At 46.7% G+C, this 23,324-nt stretch overlaps 1 protein-coding gene across 5 annotated transcripts in view; it reads left to right on the forward strand.

The window, feature by feature from the left end:
- Positions 1-5,091: 5,091 nt before the first annotated feature.
- The window catches only part of DAPK1 (death associated protein kinase 1), a 188,998-nt gene continuing 170,765 nt past the window's right edge, over positions 5,092-23,324 (forward strand). Inside the window, exons 1-2 of one of the 5 annotated variants that reach the window (XM_043566427.1) lie at positions 5,092-5,270; positions 6,399-6,568. In XM_043566427.1, coding sequence (XP_043422362.1) covers positions 6,507-6,568 — 62 coding nt within the window. In that variant the 5' untranslated portion in view covers positions 5,092-5,270; positions 6,399-6,506. The other 4 variants (XM_043566425.1, XM_043566429.1, XM_043566430.1 and 1 more) reach the window with 4 other exon arrangements.

The following is a 23,324-nucleotide window of genomic DNA, read 5'->3' on the forward strand; positions in this document are numbered from 1 at the left end:
CCTCTCGTATATACCAGAATCACCCTTGTCTATCTCATGGGTCTCCACCTCCCCTGGACATCATCTAGATGCCCATGGCACCTCAAACTTCATATCTCCAAGACTGACCTCATCTTCTCTTCCCCCAAACAAGTTGCCCACCTATATTTCAGCCTACAAGTCAACAATATCTATCTAATCACTTAGCCAAAAATTTGGATATCACCCTGAGTCTGTCCTTTTCCTCAAATGCAAAGACCTGTGATTTCTACCTCCTTAAGGTATCTCATTCTTGTTCTCTGCCTACCATCTCTGAACGTGTGCCAAATTAATGACAACCCCTAATGGACAAGCTTGTCAAAAGCTGTGTTGGTTTATCTCTCCACTGTTATCTAAGTCCTGGGCATGATGGAAAAGACCCTTCTTTCTCTGTTTCTACTTTTTGCCATTTCACTGCCTGAGTTCTATTGCTTAGAGATGCCTGCATCTGTGATTTTACCCTCACTGTCTTCCTCTGTCTAGATGCCCTCCTCTCTCACCCCTGGCACCCTCCAATCCTTCACCCCATTGCCCACCATTTTATTCTGCCAACTCTTAATTTTTTTTTCATATGTTTTATCAGGATGTCAGCTCCTCCAGGAAACTTCCCTAAAGCCCTAGGCTCACCCCTATCATCATCCTCCTTTCTTGGTCTTTATCAGAATTGAGTGCCCTCCCTTTGTGTTTTCACAGCAGCCTGAGATTCTGCTCTCATTACACTAGCAATCAGGGTCTCCAAGGAAAGAGTTGGCACACTGTAATTAGGATGATTCAAGTAGGTGTGGGGGAACCATAGGGATAGGGTGGGAACCCTAAGGGATGGGGTAGGAATCCCAGGTTAGTAACAATTGATCTGGTACCAACTCGTCCAAACAGACAAGATGAGCGACTGGTTACCAACAGTCTGAACAGAGAAAATCATGCAGAAGAGGTTATCTGATGAGGAGCAGTGACCTTTGTTTTACAGTGACTGAGGCAATCTTTCTGCGAGGAAAATAGGAGAGTGATTCTCCTGGCTTCATTTCTCCTCCCTTCTACTTGACTTCATGCCAGGGTTTCCCAACGGCCAAACCAACCAGCGGGCAGAGGACAAGGAAGTGAATTAAAATAATCTCACAGCCAAGTCTGCCGACCTGTAAGTTTGGAGAAGCACCAAGACTGGCTCTAGAGAAGTGAATGGATGATATCCAGCAAAATCACGCTGTAACAGAACTCTACTCATCAGGCTCCCGCATTAGACTGAGTTACTTGAGGACAGAGAATGTTTCTTTCATCTCTGCATCCTCAGTATCTAATATATACTAGATAATAAATGCTTATTGATCGATTCAGAGAATATCGTGAGTTGGACATTACTAGGGGAACTATACTTTCTGAGCTTGCCACATGCTTTTTGGAATCCAGGGAAAATGGAAAACAGAATGAACTTTATGATTTTCACTTTCTGAGAAAAAGAAACATAATTTGTTCAAGAGAGACGAGTTAGCTTAGTGCTCAGTACTGGGAGGGACTGGATTCAGTCATGTGACTTCCTACATAAGAGGCCTTCAACTGCATAATGGGCAATCCCTCCAAGGAAAGCCACGGGTGCAGAAACGTTTTTCACGGGGCTGTTTAAAAATATAAGTGCCTGTACACCTGAAAGTAACATAACACTGTATGTTAACTATGCTGGAATTAAAATTAAAAAAAAAATAGGCCCTTGATAAAAGCCAAAGACTTGTTATTAAAGAGTAATCCAAAGGTGAACTGAACTAATGTGGACCAATCTGATAGATCTTAGAATATCTTGCCACCAAATGGTTAAGCCTTAGACTTCAAACCTGACCCCCTAAATAAACCTTCAGTGTAGTCTTCTTTGGATTCTCTTTTCTCTTATCAGCCAGCAGAAGAAAAGGACCGACGAAAAAGCTCGTGTGCACTGAAGGACAATGGATCAATCAGAGGGCAGAAACTTGGATCCTTGAGTGATTATGTGGGACCAAGCTCTCTGTCTACCTCCTGCAGGCCTCTGTGCTGAGAGCAAGAAATAGACTTTTAATTTGTTAAAACTCTTAAGTTTTGTTGGGGTTTATAGCAGCAGTTGTTTTACCTTAGTAAAATAATGTTCTAAGTTTTATATTTGAACTTGTTTTAAATGCTATCACCATGATTATCATAATCCACTGTCCATATTCATAATCAGTTATTTTCAGAGAAGCCCTTTCCGGCTTGAATCTCATAATCTGAGGATTACTGTATTGCTGTCTTCCATTTGAAAGATGCCTCATGGAGCCCTTCTTGCTGGAAACATGATAGAAAATATGATAGACAATATTCTGATGTATCTTATAATGTACAAAGCCCTATTTTATGTAATATCTCTCTATATTCTCCCACCAAACCTGAGGAACATTCAAGGGTCTATTATCGTCCCCATTTTGCCGGTGATGAAACCGACACTAAGGTTAAGTATAAAGCGGAGAAAAAAATGGAAACAACTGATATACAGAGTTATTTGAAGATTTATTAAGAGAATGATTTAGTTGGCCTGGCATCTGGCACGTGTTATTTTCTATCTGAGTCCCTGATAAGTTATCTATTGCTGTGTAACAAACCACCTCCAAAATAATGACTTAAAACAGAAATAGTCATTGATTCTGTTCACGGAACCCGGTTGTGAAAACAGGAATAGCTGGGGGTGGGGGTGGGGCTGGAACAGCTGGCTTCCTTGGGCTTCTTTCTTTCTGTGGTCTCTCCACATGGTCTCTCCACATGGCAGCCCCAGGGTAACCATGGCAGCTGAAGGCTTCCAGTGTTAGAGAGAATGAGAGAGTAGAGTGAGAAAGAGAGAGCCAGAGTGAGATATGGAGAAAGAGGGTGAAGCAGAAGTTCTTTGTGCCTTATGATCTAGCCTTAGAAGGACGTTATGCTGTGTCACTTCCCTCACATTTTTTTTCAGAAGCAAGACATCAGGGCCAACTCGAAGCAAGACATCAGGGCCAACTCATAATCATGGGGGGGAAAATTAGACTTCACTTCTTGACTGCATTTTTGGCCATGTTTTTTTTTTTTTAACTACCACATTTTCCTTCTCGAAAATGCTCGCCTAAATTAACGCAGACACGAAGCTTGGGGGTAAGAGACACATCCAGAGTCAGCTGTTAAATGGTTCCACCAATATTAGATCCATTTTTATGACTCCTACCTCCATGCTCTTTTCACTCCCCCAGAAAATCTCCTGTGATTAGCACACCAAATGTGGTAGGTAAGACATGTTATTCCCCAAACAGAGATAATCCTCATTGCCTTGGAAAACATACTTCCATTTATTTTGCAGGAAAAATATTACCCAGAAAGCAGTCATCCATGAGTGCTTTCCAAGTTTCTCCCGAACATCCGTGTTTAAAATTCCCCACCCCCAACAGATGTATTCATTTGCATTCCCTCCTCCCCAGATGAATCACTTTGTTGTTGTTGTTGTTGTTATTTTTTGACTGTATTGCTCACCTCTCAAGATCTTTTTGTATTAATTTTCAAACCCACCACTAAGGTAGGTACCATCTCCCGATTTGGAACCTTCCTTTGTTTCTGTCATCATGAATGTGTGCCCTTCCTGTGGACCATGAATTGAAATGTTCTTTAAGAGGACCATCTGATATAAGGTCTGAGGGGCATTCTTTTCTTTCCTTCTTTCTCTCTCTCTCCCTTTCTTTCTTTCGTTCTCTTTTTCTTTCTCTGTCTCATCTCTCCTTCTTTCTCTCTTTCCTTCCTTCCTTCTTTCCTTCCTTCCTTTTTCTCTTTCTTTCTTCCCTCTTCTTTCCTCCCTTCCTTCCCTCCCTCCCTCTTTCTTTCTTTCCTTCTTTCTCTTTCTTTCTCTTTCCTTCCTTCCTTTTTCTTTCTTTTTCTTTCTTTCTTTCTCCCTCCCTCTTCTTCCTTCCTTCCCTTCCTCCCTCCCTCCTTCTTTCTCTCTGTCTTCCTTTCTTTTCTTTTCTTTCTTTCTTTCTTTCTTTCTTTCTTTCTTTCTTTCTTTCTTTCTTTCTTTCTTTGCAATAGGCCAAAATGTCTACAGTTGATATTTCTGTTGAACCAAAGAGAGTTTAAACCTTCTCATTTTAGGAAATCTAGATTATTTGAACAATGATATAAATCTAAAATCTCAGAGGGCTCACATATTTTCTGTCATTCTAAGAAGTAAGATAAATTTCCCTGTAGGAGCTTTCTTCTGTTTGGGGATCCCCAGAAAGTCCCTATGGGGAACCATCCTTTCTGTTCCCCAGACCTAAAAGGGTGGTGGGAGCAGAGTAAGAAATAGAATGGATGAAGAGTCTCCAGGAAATATGGGGTCTCTGTGTAGACCAGCACAGTCTTCAGAAACATGATGCAAGCCCCAAAGGTAGTGTTATATTTTCTAGTAGCTGCATTTTAAAAAAGAAAAAAGGTGATATTAATTTTAATAATAGATTGTATTTAACTCAATACATCCAAAACTATCATCCAAACATGTAGTTATTACAAAAATATTCACAAGACTCTTTTCATTCTTATTTCTATACGGAGTCTTGGAATCCGAGATACTTTTTGAACACTTCACTCTTGACTAGCCAGCCACATTTTAAGTCATCAATAGCCAAAAACATATTGAAGAGCACACATAAACCCTTCCTCTCTGTTGCTTCATTGGACCTGTGAGACGTCAACTCTTTCTTCTCTGGTTGCATGTCTTATCATTCAGATCTCAGCTAGACATACCTATTCCGGAGAGGGACTGTACGACCCATTCCCTCTCTGCCCTACTCTAGCCTGTTCTGTGTTACTGTCTCCATTGAGCCGATTTCTTCCAAAGTGATCTTATTTGCTTACGGCTTTTTCCAACCCCCGTCTTCTCCACCAGAATGTAAGTTTCATGAGGGCAGGGTTTTTGGGTTTTTTTGTTTGTTTGTTTTTCTTTTAAATCTATTTTGGTCTCCGAGTTCCCGGTGCCCAGCACCGTGCCTGGCACACGCGGGCGCTCATTTCACATTTGCAGGACCGAGGAATCGCGTATCTCTGGAACGCGGCGGCCGTGGGGGGCAGCCGAGCGGCGTGCACAGGTGGAGCGCCCACGGCGCGCGCGGCTGCGCTCCCCCGGGCCCCGGGTGGGTGTCGGTGAGTGGGTGTGCGCGGGGGTGTGCGCGGTAGAGCGCGCCAGCGAGCCCGGAGCGCAGAGCAGGGAGGAGCAGCCAGAGCGCTGCGCAGAGCCCGCAGCGCCGGCCGGGCCCGGCAGCTTGGAGGTGGGTGGGCCGTGCCGCCAGCCCGCTCGCGGGGTCCCCATTGGCCGCCCGCCGGCAGCCCTCCGCCAGGAAGGCGGCGAGGAGCCGAAGAGCTGCTCCCGAGCCGGAGGGGGGAGCGCCCGGCCGAGCAGACGCCGGGGCGGACGCGCGGGATCCGCGCCCCCCACCCGCCCCCTCCCCGCGCTCCCGCCGCCGCCCCGCTCGTCTCCGGCGCTGGCGCCCACGGTCGGCCTCCGACAGCTCGGGAGGGACTCGGGCAGCTCCTGGGCGCCCGGGTGAGTGGCCGCGCGCGCTCCCCGGCTCCTCCCGGGCCCCGCCGCCCGCTTTTGCTTTCGCGGCGGCGGCGCGGCGGGGTTTGCCCGGGCAGCGCCCAGGGCAACTGGGAAGGCGGAGGAGGGGGCGGCTGGACTGAGGGGGAGAAGTGGGATCGCAGCCAGGAGGCGCCCCCAGGCCCGCGGGCCGGGTGGGAACAGGTGGCGCGGGCCGGGCCGGGCGCTTTGTGTCGGGGCGCGGAGACCGGGAGCAGGCGGCCGCGCCTCCCTCGGCCGCTCCCTTTCCTCCCCTGCTCCCCCGGGCGGCCGCGCGCCGGGTCGGCCGGGTAACGGAGCGGGAGTCGCCAGGAATGTGCCTCTGGGGACTGCCTGGCTCGAGGGAGGGGAGAGGGTGGCCGCGGCTGCCGGGGAGTGCGGGAGCCGAGAGGTGGCGCGGGGGCCGCCGAGCCTCGGCGGGCTGGAGGGGGATGCTTCCAGCGAGGCGCGTTCCTCCCGGGCGGGGGCTTCATTCTTCCGCGGCGCCCCCGGAGGTGGGGAGCTGGGTGGGCGTGTGTGTGGAGAAAGGGGAGGCGGGGAGGCCAGTCACTTCCGGAGCCGGTTCTGATCCGCTCAGAGCGCCCTGCTTTCGGGGACGCGGACCTTGGGGTGCGGTTGCGCCCGGCTCCACGCGCGCGCGGGCGCTGCGGGGCCGGGGGCGTCCCTGGCGCGGGTTTAACAAAGGGTGCTCCTCTCCGCCGGGCGGGGAGGGGCAGCTGGGGAGAGGTGGGCTTCGGCGAGGCGAGCGGCTCTTAGCATGGGGAGGTCCTCTTCCTTTCCGGGTTGTCATTTTATTATTGTTATTGCTCTTATTTTAAAGGGCTGGAGACTGATGCATGAGGGGCCCACGGAGGCGCAGGAGCGGTGGTGATGGTGTGGGAAGCGGAGCTGAAGTGCGCTGGGCTTTGCTGAGGTGTGACAGTTTATCATGACTGTGTTCAGGCAGGAAAACGTGGATGATTACTACGACACCGGCGAGGAACTTGGCAGGTACAGAGGGTGCCGGAAGCGCATGCCACTGGGTCGCGGGAATGCATAATATCGGGGCAGTGGGCGGTAAACAAATGCAATTTGAATCAGGCGGCTCCCTCTCCCTTCGAAGAGATGTGCAAATTATAGAGAAAGGAGTTACTAGCCCAGCGCGGGCTGGAAACCAGAAATAAACCACCTCATCCAAGGGGCTAGGATGGAGAGGCGATTTCAGTGATTACGTTGCAGAGGGTATTGATCGAGACCCCTGGACAGGAACAGATTTAATTGTCTGCAGTAACTCTTGTCAGCGTTTGCCCTTCCGAGATGAGGCAGACGCTAAGGTATGTTTGCGGCTGGAGTTAGGTCTTCTATGTGATTTAAACAGAGTACAAACTAATTAGTTGGCTTTTAAAATCTTAATACTTTCTGTCTGCATTTTCAAAGTAACACGAGCAAGTAAGTATTGGTAGATCATATTTGGCGACTTGCCAGATGCTGGTGTTGGGTTTGGATTTTGAAACTTCCTCTAACCAGGAATTTAATTACCCCCTTGGTGTTAGTGGTTGCTTTGGTTTCATTTACAATGTTAAATTTTTAACAAATAAATGACGGAGAGTCTAATAGGGCTGTCTGGATTCAGAGCATTGCTTTGGGAGCTGTGTCTCTGTGTGTAAAGTCGTTCAGTTTCTGGGTAAACAAAGAATGATTATTTTGAGGCGGCTCCGGGCTGGCTCAGTTTCCCCTTGACTGGGTATTTGACAGGGTGTGTTGGTTGAGCTCTGTTCTAACTAGCAGAAAGCTGTTTTCACACCTACATTTAAATTCAACATAAGAATTTGATTGTAGTGTGTTTGTACTGACTAAAGGATCTTGAAACAGAAAGTGTGTATTTACTTACATTTGTATCAAAATATATATTTTTCCATATACCCTGGATGTTCTGATGCAAAGCAGTTTCTTTACTAGAAAGAAATTCAAAAATACCCATACCCCAGGTTACCTAATGAGAATTTCCACTGTGGAGCTTAACTAAATTTTTTTACAAGTTTAAGTAATAGTGCAGAATAAAAGCAATTTTGAAAAAAGTTACTGTAATAGAATATTTCTCTGTGTGTTTTGTATCAACTCAGGACATCACTGAGAGCCTGCACTTAAGAGGAGCTTCCCATCTATTGCAGATTTACTGAGTGAATACTTTAGAAAGAAAGCTCTCAAAAGTCATGTTTCCTGGATATGTTTAAGATTAAGGTTTAAGGGTGTGCGGTTGAGGTACTTGGTTTAACTAGAATTAAATCACTCTATTCCTGCGGTTTTCAGCAAGATGAGTGGTATATGGAGTTTTCCTTTGAGAGTAGGGGAAAAGGGTAGAAAAATATATTTTAATTCCATTTGTGTCGTGTGGCCTGCTTATAGAAATTCTCTTAGAAAGAGGAGTGATTAAAATTAGATGAGCTGATTGCTTTATGGATTAAGTATATGACCTTATTTTCAGTAGGATCTTTTGCTAGAATTATGTGTTCTGAGAAAGAAAAAAAAAGTGAAGCCCCCCTGAGGCTGGTGGGGGAGTTTGTAATCTTTATTTTTTGGGCGAGATGACAGGCCCTCTTAGCTGAGCTGGGAGGTGGCCTGTTCGTTTATCAGTGCATTTCGCTTTGATTTGGCCTCAGTCTTGTTTCCGTGAATAACTTTCTCCCTGCTGTGCAACACTAACTGACACCTTGTTTGCTGAATAATTTAATTTATGTGACCTGTGAATTTGGAGGAAAGGCTCTGAAAAACTGGGAGTTGGGTTTTTTTTTAAACAGAGCACATATGCCTATATCCATCCAATACCAGCTGCTTTTGCTTTGCCTAGAAATGGGGGAAATGGTTGATTGTAGGGGTAAGTTTTTTTCCAAGTGCTGTGATTTTTACATCTGCCTTGGAAATAGCCACTTCCTGAAAACAAGTCCTGACTAAGGCAGACACGAAGAAAAGAGGCTGCTTCGTGTGTCACAGAAATGAAAATGGGCAGTTATTTAGCACCAATGCAAGGCTGATCTAAGCAGTGAGTGATACAGGGACCCGCGTATCGATTCAGCACTTGACCTGGGTGTCTTGAGAAGTCATCTAAGTGATAGCTACTCTCCTAGCTTATGAATATGCGGAGACCAAGTCCATAGCGAGAGAAGGGAAGATGGGTCCACTCAGTAGTGTTATTGTTACTACTTTACGTTTAGGAAAAGCAGGAGCGTGTGTATGTATGAGTATGTGTGCATGCACGTGTCTGTTGGTCTGTGTATGTTAGTGTGTGTCTACCCAGGACTGTGCTACCCAGGACTGCTGTAAAAGCTCTCTGATCCTGTAAAGAACTTTATAAAGTATTCTGGTTATTGCAGTGGTGATCCAGCAGACAGACCATGGGAAAGATATCTGGTTTCCAAATCTACCTCTGCAACTTGCTAGCTTTATGACCTTAAATAAGTCACTCACCCTTTCTGACCCTTAGGATTCTTCATTTTTATTTATTTATTTATTTATTTATTTATCTATTTATCTATCTATCTATCTATCTATCTATTTTTTGAGAGAGAGACACACACAGCATTCGTGCATGGGAAGGGGCAGACGGGGAGGGAGAAGGAGAACCTTAAGCAGGCTCCACGCTCGGCACAGAGCCCGAAGTGGGGCTCGATCTCAAGACCCCATGAGATCGTGACCTGAGCCGAAATCAAGTGTCTGATGCTCAGTCAACTAAGCCACCCAGGCTCCCCTCCTTCATTTTTGAAGTGAGAGGTTTAGTGCTTGTGTCATGGCTGTTGTGTAACACATGTAAACATATTTTCATCAGCAGTATAGAGTTAAACAAATGCAGATCTCATCTGCAGGCCTGGCTGAGACCTGTGGATGTTGCAGGCAGGCTGCTGACTTGGCCTGCAAGTCAACGTGCATTCAGGTATCTGTTTACCAATTTGGGGAAGGGAGGCCTTCTGGGAAAAGGGTCCTTGGGGAGACACATTGATGTTGCCCTTGGCCTCCCCATCTGAGTCAGAGTGAAGCGGCCCAGCCTCCACATGGAAACAAATTCCTATAATGAGCAGGACCCCCGTCCTTAGAAGACTGTTTGGTGACCTTCCGTGTTGACTCTATGAGGCCCTTTGGGGTCTCACTCTCTGTCTCAGGAGGTGGAGCAAAGCACTGCTTCCATCCCATGGAATGGTTTCTGGGAGGAGTTCTTATAAATGCAGATTTCTCCATCTGCTGGTCCCCTTGGGTCCTTTTAACGCCCCAGGGTGCCTCAGCCAGTCTTATCAGTTGGCACTTGGAAGGCCACAGGCTGGCTTGTCCCACCGTTGGGCTCTGGTTATGTGGTTGACAGTAGTTCAGCCTAACCTGTGAGCCTTCTAGACACTTCTCTGAGCACCTCTTTCCCGGGGAGCAGGCCTTCTTTCCTCTTCCGCTGTCTCACCTTACACGATCTTAAGACCTAGGTCTTCCCTCCTGAAGAAATCCCACCACAATGATGTGCCCCTTCTAGAAACCAAAGATGTGCCGTCTAAATCATTCTTCTGTGTTGGTACGTGACCGCAGACGGCTTTGTGCCATGCTGTGTCCTTGATCTGTGTTGTCGTTATTCTTGTGTTGCCTCTTGTAGCCAGCTTGAACGTTCTTTTTGGGTGAGTTCCGTGGTCTTTTCTCCCCAGGGCACGGAGTGCGCTGTGTAACACCAGGTGAAAGCTTGACCCATGCCTGAACAAACTAATGCAGGTTGGCAGGTGCAATATCGAGACCAGAATGGGGATTTGAGACATAAATGATGATGTGAACGCTGATGCTGATAAGCATGCAGCATGTGGTGTGGGCCAGCCTTAGTATACTCATTTGGAAAGTGAGGAGACACCTGCCTTTATAGGGTGTTGTGGGAGTTGGAGACAGTGGCTGTAAACATCTGACACACCGTCACTGCCTAAGGTATTATTTTTAATAACCTGTTGTCCCCATCCTGGTGTTTACCATATTGTAGAGTCATTGCTGCTTTGATTATCTGCTTTCCCCACAGGTTGTCACAAGGTTGCAACCTTGGATTTGCTCATCATTTTTTATCTGTAATGCCTAATTAGGTGCGTGTCAGTAGGGGCTCAATAAATGCTTGCTGATGGATGAATGGATTGATATATGCAAAGCACCATGAACACACACACGCACCTCCCCCACCCCAACAACATGTACGTACGTATAGCCCTCCGTAAGTGATGACCCTGGTGGAGATGAGCTTAGGATGTTAAAGTCTGCAGCTCATAAACATCAAAGCTGCTTTTCCTTTTGTATTGTCTGTGCCTGAACAGTAATATGCACAGCAGCCAAAATTTACAAGCACAAGATCAGTTTTAAACAAAACAAAGTGGAGCCTTAGAGAGTTTACACTTGTCGGATGGTAGCTGGAAGCTAATAATTCAAATTTAAAACATTCTCCCTTTGGCATAAAATCCATAGGCATTTTAATTGAAGTAAGGCTTTGTCCTAAATTCCGAGAGTCAAAGTACATCATTCCTTTGGTTTACTGCGGACTGCAGGGGTGAATTAGAATTCAGGGGTGAATTAGAATTATGGCAGGCCTGTGTGGATGGAAGGAGGAAGGACTTCTTGGGACGTTTCCTCTTTGGAAGTGGGACTCACAGGCCCACTGGGTTGACTAGGAGATCATCCCGTAGGACAGCGCTGAATGTGATGTTTTTTTTTTTTAATTTGTGTTTCTCAGATGTTTCCTTTGATAGGAGAGGCTGCAATGTTTTAAGAGAGAGAACGTTCAAATATACGTAGCGGAGGTAACGTTCAGCAACTTTTTTTGAAGTATAGTTGACACACAATGTTATGTTAGTTTCAGGTGTGCAACGTAGCGATTGGACAAGTCAGTGTGTTACAGAATGCTCCCAAGTGTAGCTTCCCTCTGCAACTGTACAACACTATGTTAATATCATTGACTATATTCTGCATTCAGTGATTTTGAATTCTGTGCCTCTTAGGAAGGTCTAATAATGGTCTTCCGGGGTGTGGAGGGAAGGCGTGGTGATGGTCATGAGTGGCAATTGGCTGGATGCTTGCTTGATGCACTGGGAAGGCACCTCTGGATCACTAGGCATAATTTAGGTTGGATGGGGCCATGAACAAAGGGGGTTGATGTTTTGTTGATGGGGAGCCAAGAAGCATTGAAGCCGACTTTTGGGTCCCTTGTGCCCTGTTACGCTAAGCCTGTATCTTGCCCATCCACTTAGGAACCTAAGGCCCCATAACATTGGCTGCCCCTGCAAAGCCATGAAAAACACACAGTAAGCTTACAGAAATGGATGCTCAGATTAATTTCAGTAATTACATATGGGGGTTATATCGGGAGAGGTGACATTGGCGACATATCCTCTTACCGCCCAGCAAAGTTGTGACTGCTTGAAGGCAAAGGCCATTTCCTTCCGGGTGGGGTAGAGGCAGGGAGGGCATCTGGGTGGAGAGGCACGAGGGTGTGCTGCTGGATACTCCTGAAAGTGGTGTGGTGCCTAGGCAGGGCTCTCGGAGGCCCTTTGGGATCTCACTCTCTGTCTCAGGAGGTGACCTGTGAGTTACAAGGTCAGTTACATAGTCTGACCTCTTCGAAGACCCCCCTGGCTTCCTGCAGGAAATTTCATCCTTAATCCTTAATTCTAGCCATCTGCTGTGTGTGCCTAAGTTAACCAGGCATTTGGTATAAATGCAACAAAGCCTAATTTTGGTAGAAACTTACTACTCATTGTGAGACAAAGAAGCAGCCTACTGGTGGGGGAGGGAAGGGGCTCGCATTGGTGAAGGTCAGCCCAGAGACCCCTGGACACCCAGACCTAGAAGAAGCTGGAGTGATCGCTGGGTCCTCCCTTCTTATTTCATCTAGTGGATGCTTAGGTCAAGTGGCTTTGTTAAGCAGCTCTTAGTAGGTAGCAGGAGGCGGACCCCGAACCCTGGTCAGGCTTCCTTAGTGTTCTTCACACTACTTAGGATTTGACAATTTTCCTTTTTTGGAAGCCAGATGAAGCTGATATTTAAGAAAGGTGATTTGCGCAGCCTGCTAAGGCTAATCTGTTTTAATACCTGCATTGGAGAGGGTGGTTAGAAGAGCTAGTAGCCACTTCAATGAAGGTTTTATGCCCCCCTCACCCCCCACCAGCCAGGGGCTTACTCTGGGCACAGCACTCTTCCTTGGCACTTTCCTGCCCACAAAAACTTCTTTCCTTTTCCCAATGGCTTGTGCCCCACGGTTATGAATGATGTTAGTGTGTGGCATAGTTTGACCCAACTCCGAAAGTTAATAGTTCAGCTTTTTAGAAAGTTCACAGAACACTCTTATTACTTTTTAACCTTTGACTAGTGTAGTGTGTTAAGAGTCATGGCCCTGCCTAGTGGGCCATCCCCTACATGACAAAGTTTTTCGTTTCATTAAGTGGCACTCGTCTGTCTGGTTTGGGGCTGGTATGTGATTGTTTGAGACTTGAGGTGGAAGGTGATACTGAATTGTTTTGCTTCGGTTTATTGAGGTAAATTATCACAACAGAATGCATCATCTCTCAGCCTTGAAAGAGATGATATGATAGTATAATTATTTAGAGTAAATCCAATTTATCACTTTGTTAACATTCTAAATGAATTCCTTTAAATGTGCAGTTAGGAGGGAGAGGAGGGGAAAAAAATTGCCCTTCGGTTTTTCTATGTCATCTAACTAAATGGGATTAAAATAACTGTGTCTAACTAGTGAATCTTTCTTAGGTAAACCAGAAAGTGCTGTACCTCTCTCTAGGTTCAATGCACCACGAGGGTTGTTACAATGAAAAAGTTGGAAAGGCTAAAATGGTTCCCGTCTTATTTTCGACCCCAGCCCAAAACAAAACAAACAAAACAAAAAAACAAAACAAAATCAGTCATGTGCCTGTAACTAACCTCTGGTGTAGGTCACCAGTGTGATCCTGGGTGGCTTTTGTTTCTCACTTCTGTCCTTTTTTAGGTGACGTTATGAGCTCACGTGGCTTAGGGATCACACTATGGCCCTTTGAGTAATGTTACCTCCCTCTGAGAAATGACTGCGGGGCTTTCCTCTGTGTTCTATGACATTTCGTCGTGAGCTTGAGAAATTTTATTCAGCAACCTAATGTATATTGAGAGATGTCAGGAGAGGAGGTGGGGCAAATGTTGTTGATCTTTTTCCCTTTATAAACACGTTCCACTTCAGACGAGGAACATAATGTATGAGAAGATGAACGCTGTAACCTGCTGATCTCTGGTGTTTGAAAAATTTATATTGATGGTCCTTATATTCGTAAGCCTGGTGGTTTTCGGCTGGGCAATTTGACTCTGAGTGTGGACTCTCTTTTGGGACACATTTTCTGTCAAAACTGCCTAATCGTTCTTACTTAGATCTAATGTGGTGAACAAGGCTGGTGTAGCTCAAATAGAGCTGATACTGTAAGGGTTCACCTGCAAGGAAGGAGCTGATTTCCATTCTTCCCCATTGTTCTTTCTGCAGCTTCTTGTTTTCTGCCTTTGAAACCACGCATGCTTTTCCTTTGTCACTTAAAAACGGTACTTTTAGTCTTCCATGCTCTTGTTTGAGGCCCCCAAAAGTAGAATTCTCCCATTGAAAGATAAATGTAGGGAACATATCAGTGCCCCTTTTTCTGATCTGTCATGAAAAGGATTAGCTTTTCCACTGAGCTGCCTACAACTCGCATGTCTGTCTTTGAGCAGGCTGTGTATGCAGAGGGTAGGTATGACTTAGGTGAGGCAAGTCAAGGAACAGTGACGGAGGGATATGTTGGGACAGAGAGAGAGTGGCTTGGGGCAGAAGACAGAAGAGGTCACTAGTTTGAGCTGACTCAGTTCTTAGGTTCCCATCCTACTTTGAGACGTTGCCTTGCTTCTGTGTGGAGTCCCATTTTTTTTTTTTTTTTCCATCTGTGGTTTCTGGGTAAGCAGTGTGTGTGTCTCTGGAAAAGTGATGAAAGGCTGCAACCTTTTGAGTGTAGGATTTAATAGACTGGGAGTTACAAGCTGCTGCACTTTACAAACAACAACTAAGCTATGGGCACTGTAGGTATACGGAATACCTTCGAGAATAGACTTTTGACAGCCAACTGCTCTGTCCGGGATGCTGGGTTGCACATGATACACAGAGGAGCTGTCTGTAGAAATTTGGTAAGCAAAAACAAAAATGCCAAGAAGTCACTTGCTATCTGACGAATCACTATCTTATTGGTATATAAATCAGTATAATTGAAAGCAGTGCCTGCCTGGGGTTTCTGCTGTGCACCTGGGACATGAATATACAGCGTCGTCTTTCTAAATGTTGTCTTTGCCCCTCCGAGTGTATCCAGAGTCGGCATGCAGGGGAGCCTGGTGGCTCAGTCGGTTAAGCGTCCAACTTGGGCTCAGGTCATGACAAGCCGGGTTCGAGCCCCGCGTCAGGGTCTGACTGACAGCTTGGAGCCTGGAGCCTGTTTCAGATTCTGTGTCTCCCTCGATCTCTGCCCCTCTCCCCTTCCCCCTCTCTCTGCCCCTCTCCCCTTCCCCCTCTCTCTGCCCGCCCCCCCCCCATTTCTCTCCCTCTCTCTCTCTCTCTCTCTTTTAAAAATAAATAGACATGAAAAATTTGGGGGGCTGAATTAGCATGTGAACAGCTTTTTGTGAAGCCAGAAACTTCTACTGAGTTTGTCCTCAGGAGTTCCTCTGGCTTCTGATGAGCACAGGTTCATTTTCCTTCGCCACTGCGGTGTATGAATGGCCCCTCTCCTGGCTTGCACACGCCGCAGCACAGACCGTCATTGGGGTGGCACCAACATGCTCAGGGCAAGGCCTGGCTGACTTAACGGCGCTTCTGCTTCTTTTCCTCCCTAATGTCACGTTTTCCACATTGTGCCAGTGGAATGAAGTGGAATCCTCACCTGTCATCCCGTTTGGCCGTGAGCCTATAAAATGACTTCTTGGGATTCTGTTCTTGGCATTTCTTTGCACAGTAATTCCAACAAGCTTCGGGAGAGCTGGAAGATATTTACAGTTTTCCCATCTAGAATTGATGAGGGCTGGCCCCAAGCACCGTCATATATTTTCCCTTACGTACAGCTTCAGGCGATTGGTTCAGTTGTTTGGGAGAGGAAGTGAATTAGTACAAATGGAATCTTTTCCAGGATGAAGTTGTGTCAGTCTGTGCTCTCCCCACCCCTCCTCTGGCACGAGGTAGCTGTGCTCGGAAAATACAGCAGTGGACAGGCGAGGGGAGCCTTGGGGGCGCTTTGAAACACAAAGTCCCTTGGTTTTGCTAAATGCAAGGCAGGCATGGAATGAGTGTGTCCTCTTTTATGAATATTGCTGATTAATAGGGACCATCCTTTGTAGGTCTCATCTTCTGAGCCATGTTCTTCCTTTGATGAAGATAATAAAAAAAAAATTATTTATGCTAGAGAGAAGTTATCACCTGGAGAAAAAGAGGAAAGGAGGAAATAACCTGGCCATTTTCAGTCCACATCCTTCCCCAGACCATGTCCCTGGCTATTCCACCAGAAAGACTGTCTTTCTTAGTTTTTATGTTCCTTAACAATCTGGAATATAGACATGACCATTTGTGTACTTTTGCAGTTGGTTTATGCATGCGATTCTTGGCTCTCCCTCTGGGTTGTAAGTTTCTTTTGAGAGTAGAGAACATGGCTTTTTGTGTCTCTTACATTGGATGGGATTAAATTAAGCACGAATTTGGCCTTGTTTATTTGCCTAATGCAGGTACATATGCAGAAATTAGAATATGGCTCAGAGCTTTGGACCCAAATCCCTCATTCCACAATATACTAGCTGTTACCTTGGGAAACTCACTTGACTTCCATGAGATGCAGGTGTTTTCATCTGTTAAATGGGAGTAGAAATCATACCTACCTCATATGTTCGTTGTGAGGGGCTCCTGGGTGGCTTAGTGGGTTAAGTGTTCGATTTAGGCTCAGCTCATGATCTCACGGTTTGTGGGTTCGAGCCCCACATCCAGCTCTGTGCTGGCAGCTTGGAGCCTGCTTCGATCCTCCCTATCTCTATCTCTCTGTCCCTCCCCCGCTTGCACATGTGTGCATGCACTCTTTCTCTCTCTCAAAAATAAATAAACATTAAAAAATACGTTCATCGTGAGGTTGTATATAGTGAGCGTAAAGTGGTCTAGTACCCCGCGTATATTAAATGCTTGAGAAGCAATGGCTGCTTAACAAGACAGAATGAGAGGGAATGGTGTGGTGAGGGTATGGGGACTGTGTAACATGCTTCTGAATCTATGTATCAGAACCCTCCCTCTTCTCCATCCATTCCTTATTTCCCTACTCAGGTTCTGGTCTGGACACCTAGGGAGGGTGGGGGTGAGGGCTCATGTGTCACTTCCTTCCTCCTTTTCTTCTCCTTTCTCCTCTGCCCTTGGCTCAGTCTGCAGTGGCGGGGGCGGGGGGGCTCATTCTGCCACATTCGACTTTGTTCATCTGATCCGTCCTTGTGGGTATGCTTGCTCTGGGCTGGTGGGCCCTCACCCAGGACTTGGTTTGTGTGCTGGGCTCCCTCAGCGGGTCTGCCTCAAGTGTGGTAGATGGTTCTTCGAGTTCCTGAGAAACAAATGAGCAGTTTAGCTGGGCATTCAAAAGTTTAGCTGGGCTGCTAGAGATAGGATGCCAATTTGAACCTCCACCCAGACACCGTGGGAAGAAGGAGGGGGGAGCTTCTGTTAAGGAGGTTCTATTTAGATGGAAAGAGATGTGTCCAGGGAAGCCAGGGCTGCTGAAGCTGCATGATGGCCAGGTGTCAGCTGCTCGAAAATGCTCAGAGGGGTAGCCCTCCTGGCATTGTCGGGAACCCGAGGCAGGTCAGCATGCAAATTCAGTTTTCATATGGTGTCCTTCGGTACTTGAAAAGCCTATTTCATTCTTCTAGCTTCTTTTTAAGTTAAAAATTGTCTCAAGCAGCCAGATAAGACCCTAGGAATTTGATCAGAGAGACACATAACTGATTTTTGTTACAGATCTTTATGGAAAAAGAGGTCCGAAATGAGTGTGTGGGCCCCCGAGTTCCTGACCAAAATGAGCTTGCTGCAGAACACAAGACCTATGGCAGATCCGGGCCTCCATTCAGTTCTGACACGTACTGATTTAAGATGTGAAAATGAGTGTTTGGCCAAGCCCAAATCGCCCGTGCCAAGAAAAGCCTATTAGGATGGTGGCTGAAAGACTGAATTGTTAGGAGGTACTTAATGGCCAGGAGGCTCCGCCAGCTGCTGTGGGTAAATGCCCACTTACACATTTGAGTGCCCGTCCCTGTTCCCCTGGGCCAGGGTCTCGTTTGTGCAGGGAGCATGGCTGCTGTTCAAGAGGCCACTTTAAAAGGATGCTTCCTTATCGAGTGGATAGCTTTAGTTTATAAAAGCGACATTAGATGCTCGCAAATTTGAAAGGGCAAACACTTGGAAGCTGAGTCTGGGTGGGGAGTCGAGGCAAAATATCAGGGAGTAACACAGCTAACTATAAGCAGTCAGCATACAGAGAAGAGACCGTTGGACCAAAGAGTCGTGTGCACCGTAATATCTGTTCAGTATCTCTTCCTTCATCCAGGGTGGGCTGCGCGTCTGAATGGCCCAGCCCTGGCTGACGTGTTCGGCAGGACAGTTTATCTCAACAGGTCTCTAATCCTGTAGAGTAGACGGACTTTCCCCAGCCAATGGTAATAGAAAGCCCAAGTAAGAAGAGAGAGAAACCAAGTATGGAAACTGTTTTTGGCGTTCAGGTAGGGAGAGGTCGTTCTGACCCGGAGGGGTCATTGATTTCTCTTCATTCGTTAACTCACATTCTTGCGGGCATGTAAAAATGGAAGCAGGTGAGCACCTGGGGGATACGTGTATGTATCTCTGTCCTTATGTTCCTTGGAAGAAGGTGGGAATCAGACATGAAGCAGAAAATAAGGAAACCGAGATGGACTGGGAACCCATTTAGACCGGGGTTTGGAGGTAGGCATTGTAATCCACATTTTACAGATGAGAAAACTGAGGTTCAGGAAGACACTGGCCTTGGATAATGTGTGTAAAATGGCAGAGGTAACCCTTCGAGACCCGAACTGCTCATCTGTGTCTACGAATTGTGTGGTGGGTGGTGTAGCTCACTTTGTGTCCTGTTCCTTGGTCACTGTCCTGGAGGGGAAGTTTATTTGTTTATTTTTTTGTTCTTTAATGTTTTTTTAAATTATTATTATTGAGGGTTTTTTTAAAAATATAATTTATTGTCAAACTGACTTCCATACAATACCCAGTGCTCATCCCAGCAAGCGCCCTCCTCAATGCCCATCATCCATTTTCCCCTCTCCCCCATCCCCCCACCCCCCCTCAGTTTGTTCTCAGTATTTAAGAGTCTCTTATGGTTTGTCTCCCTCCCTGTTTGTCACTTTTTTTTTTTTTTGGAGGAGAAGTTTAAAGAACTCTAGAACATCTAGCAGAGTGCCAGCTCCTGTGATGTGTTCAGTGCAGGTTTTCTTTGTTCTAGGCACTTCTCAACCTTGGCACCTGTGACAGTTTGGTTGGGATAATTCCTTGCAGTGAGTGCTGTCTGGGGCACTGTGGGATGTTTAGCAGTATCCCTGACCTCCTCCCTGCCAGTAGCACCTCCACCCCCGCCAAGTTGTGACAACCAAAAATGTGTCTAGACATTGCTACATGTCTCTTGAGGGGCACCACCCTCCCCACAGCCCATAGAGAAGGAGTGGGCTATAGGGTCAAGACAAGGAAGTGTTGACTAATGGGCCTGAGGGCTGGTGCTTGCAGTAGGCAAGCCAGGATCCTGCACCCAGTGGGCAGAGGCGATGCCCTTGAAGGAAGCTATTGAAATTGGTGTCCAGAAGTCTGGGGCAGGTGATGTCTGACGTGCTGTCCCAGGAGTGGGTGGGTCTGCTGTGTCCCAGAGGTCTGGGGTGGGATTGGCAGTGAGTAAGACCTGGAGAGGCTGCTGGTCAGACTTCCAGATGTCACTCCCCTGGGCGTGGGTGCCTCCCCCAGCTGACAGCTTGGTTTCTGCTGTGCCCCTCCCTCCTGAGCAGGATGCTGTGAGTCACAGCTGGGATCCCATTGCTGCCTGACCTCTCTCCACCCCACTGTCTCCCGAGGGTGGCATCTGCTCCTGTCTTGATGACTCTGTTTTTAACCTGCTTAATAGGTGTTTTTGTTTTGTTTTGTTTTGTTTGTTTTATACTGATTGCTAATTTTAGGTCAAAACTAGGTAACTCCTACTTTTTATTCTCTTTTCATTTCTTTTAGCCCCCGGTTTCTGCCTGGATGGTATAGGGTGCTGTGTGACAGTTGGGAGCCCACATGCCTTAGTTACTGCTCATAGATCCCTTCCTCCTGGCAGGGGCTTTGAAAGGTAGAAAGTCAGGTGGGGGTGGGGTGGCCCTAGCAGGAGGTGCGAAGAGTGTTTTGCCCTGTCTCCCAGCTCCCTGGGGACAGGGAGACAGGGCGCTTTCGTGGAAGTCAGCTGGGGAAGCTTGCCAGTAGGGGAGGGTGTGAAGGGACCCTGATTTGGGGGATGTTGAAGAAAAGGGAAATGTGTCATCAGGGTGATGGCAGGAAATGAGTCCACTTCTAGCCGTTCAGGTGAAGGTTATAGGACGGCCAGGTACCCACCGTCTGGGGATCTGATAACCTGCCTCAGCTGAGCTGGAGCCATGGAGGAGACCTACCAGCAGCATGTGTCCTTTTAGGGAAGAAACACCCTGACCTCTGTCTCCCTCTCTCCTCCCCTCCGACCTCCTGCCAGTGCCTGCTGTTAACCACCTACAGGAAAACACAGTGGTGCCGTGTGTGGGGACAGCCTCCAGGCTGGGCAGAGAAGAGTGTAGAACACGTTGGGGGTGGGAGGTGGAGATGGAGGCAATGAAGAATAATCAGGAAAGGGACATCCATTGGTGACAATAGTGACCTGGGGCCGGGTTTGTATGTTACTGTTACCCTCTGTTGTGCGGGTGATCAGAATCTCTGCCCTGTCAACATGTGGGACCTTCCTCTCTACTCTGGATGCTGGGTGTATATTCCATTTTGTTCAGGAGGTCATCCTGGGCATCCCACTTCAAAGTGATGACCTCCTCTTGCAAACTTCTGGGGCAATTTCTCTTTGGAACATTTATGTAGCATTTAGATTCCCCACCATTGCTTTGCTCACTACCGTGTGTGTGTGTGTGTGTGTGTGTGTGTGTGTGTGTGTGTGTGTCTTCCCTGAATTGTAAGCCCTTCGAGACATCATAATTCTGTTGTTCCTAGCATCTTGTAAGAAGGTATTCCAGAAATACCTGTTGTTTGATGATCAGTTCCCTTAACTGGTCATCATCACAGAAGGACGGTAGCCATAGTTCCTGAGTTTTAAATGTGGACAAATAATCATTAATGGGTTCTTTAAGATGCATAGTGTGTTCTCATCCTTGGGATAACCCTGAGAGGTGACAGCCCCCCAAAGGTCCCCATATCACAGTGCTATCTGCAGGGGAGGATGTGGACAGAACAGCTTTGTCTTTTCTATTGCAGTAGAGTGAGGATTTCCCCAAACTCTGCTGGTACTTTTGACCATGTTACATATTCTCAGGGTCGTATATATTTAAGAATTTCAAAGTATGGGGGTCGGAGGGGAGTCTAGTGGGAATAAAATGTGGTTGACCCCATTTCAATTACAGATAGCAGAGGCAGTAGGTACCTGGTACTGATCTGTCCCGTGTCACAGCTGGTGTGGTTCTCCGAGAAAGCAGCGCGCGTGTCTGTGCTGAGCCTGGGAACAGAGCCTCTATGGCACAGCCGTTTGCCCTGGAATATTTGCAGTTTCTAAGTGGAAACTAAGGGACTCATGTTAAACCTTCTTGCAATCTGCAGTTGCCCTGGCTGTCAGGCAGTTCTGTCAAATTTGCTCTCATTTTTATATAATGCCTGAAAATGGAGGTTTCACAAAGGAAAACGGAAATCTTAATATAGAATCGACTTCTTCCCCAGTAGATTTCAATTGATTCTTAGTACATGTAGAAAGGTGTATCGTGTGTTCTGAAAGGATAGGGTTTAATTATGGTTTAAAATTACTTCTATAGGAAGTGCGTGGAATTATACCCAGAGTGAAGAAACAGTGCCTCCGGTAGAGTCGTGTAGAAGGGTTGATGGGAAAACAGGCATTGGCAGCAGGAGCCTCCCCTGCCTGGGGCAAGTGTGGGGACAGTGGGGGCCGGGGCTGTGAAAGCACCTGCTGATCACCCCTGAATTACCTCTGAGCAGATAAGGACAGGGACAGCTGGAGACAGTTTTCAGTGCCTAGCTCTTGTTCCTGGGGTTGCACTCTCTTCTGTGGTAATAAAGAGATCATAGGCCGGAAGACAGGTTCTGGAAAGCCACACGACAAGGGGAAGGTTTTTGAGAGCAGGTATTTTAACATCAGCCACTGTGGGGTGAGGGAAGAATCAGGACGTTGGTAACAACTGGAATTCAATTTTATAGTTTCTTACTGTCCCATGAAGGTGGTGGGAAATGTGTTTTTTTTTTTTTTTTTTTTTAATGCTCCTTTTACAGACTGGGGAGCCAGAGTTCATGGCAGCAGAGAGTTCAATTTAGTGGTAACTGAACTGTGAGCGTGCGTGCATATGCATATATTATATGCGTGTGTGTACAACATAGGTACACATGTATCTGTGTACGTGTGCACATGTGCATTAGAGATTTTACTGATATACAGGATGTGTAACACAGTTCACAAATACTAAGATGTGTGTAAATTCCATATAGCCGTTTGCGTCTCACAGAATGCTCTCCTTGGTTTTTGCTTTGGCTGACCTGTGGTTGACAATATTTTGACAAATGGAGTTGCATCCCTATTTGCTAATTCTTTTCTCAATAAATACATCACCATTAAATCTGACATGCGATCTGCTGTTAGACTCAGCCTCGTACAAATTATATTCATTAAACTGAACCGTTTTTCAACTTCACTGCCAATTGCAGTAGTGGTAACTATCTTTTTTTAAGCTTTAGGTGTCATTGCAGGTTTTGGGACATTGTTTGATTGTATATTATTTAACAGTGGCTGGGTTTAGCAGGCTCTTCAGATTCCTGCAAAATGAACAGAACTCTCTCGTGAGCTGGCACAGGCAGGCTGGAACCTTCCCCTGTGCCACTGTTAAGGTCTGAAAAGGCAGGTGCTTGTTTGTCTTACTCAGTCCCAAGGATGGTGCTGAATGTCGGTGACAGACGCAGGAATTGGTGGTAGCATAGGTGTGTGAAGCTTTGAGGCTGGGCTGCCTTCTGGTGGGACGTCAGCCCTCGAGCAGTGTGACGCAGACAGGAAGGGAGAGGACAGCATCTCCTTCTGTGTTTCTTTTTTCCAGCTTTATTTAAGCTGGTATTTTTCTTCCCCATCTTCTAGGAAAGGGAAGGCTTTTGTGTCAAGCAGTGGAGTGACTTCTGAGGTTCCGTTCCGTTATAGGGAACAAGAGAGTCGTATCCCTTTATGTCTTCTGGAATAGGTGACATATTCACATTGGCATGGAAGTCAAAGGGGATGTGCAGGGAGAGGTAGCCTCCTTCGGTCTGTCTTCTAGTCACCAGCAACTCAGCTTCTTGAGATCCATCCAGATATAGTCTACGTGCATTTAAGTCAATAAACTTATAAATATTTTCATATTTTTACTGAAATGCTATTCATCTTGTTTTGCGCTTTGTTTTTTTCACCTGGCAACCTATCTCGAAAGTCATTCTGTTACTGTA

Source organism: Prionailurus bengalensis, chromosome D4 (assembly GCF_016509475.1).
Source record: "Prionailurus bengalensis isolate Pbe53 chromosome D4, Fcat_Pben_1.1_paternal_pri, whole genome shotgun sequence".
NCBI lineage: Eukaryota > Metazoa > Chordata > Mammalia > Carnivora > Felidae > Prionailurus > Prionailurus bengalensis.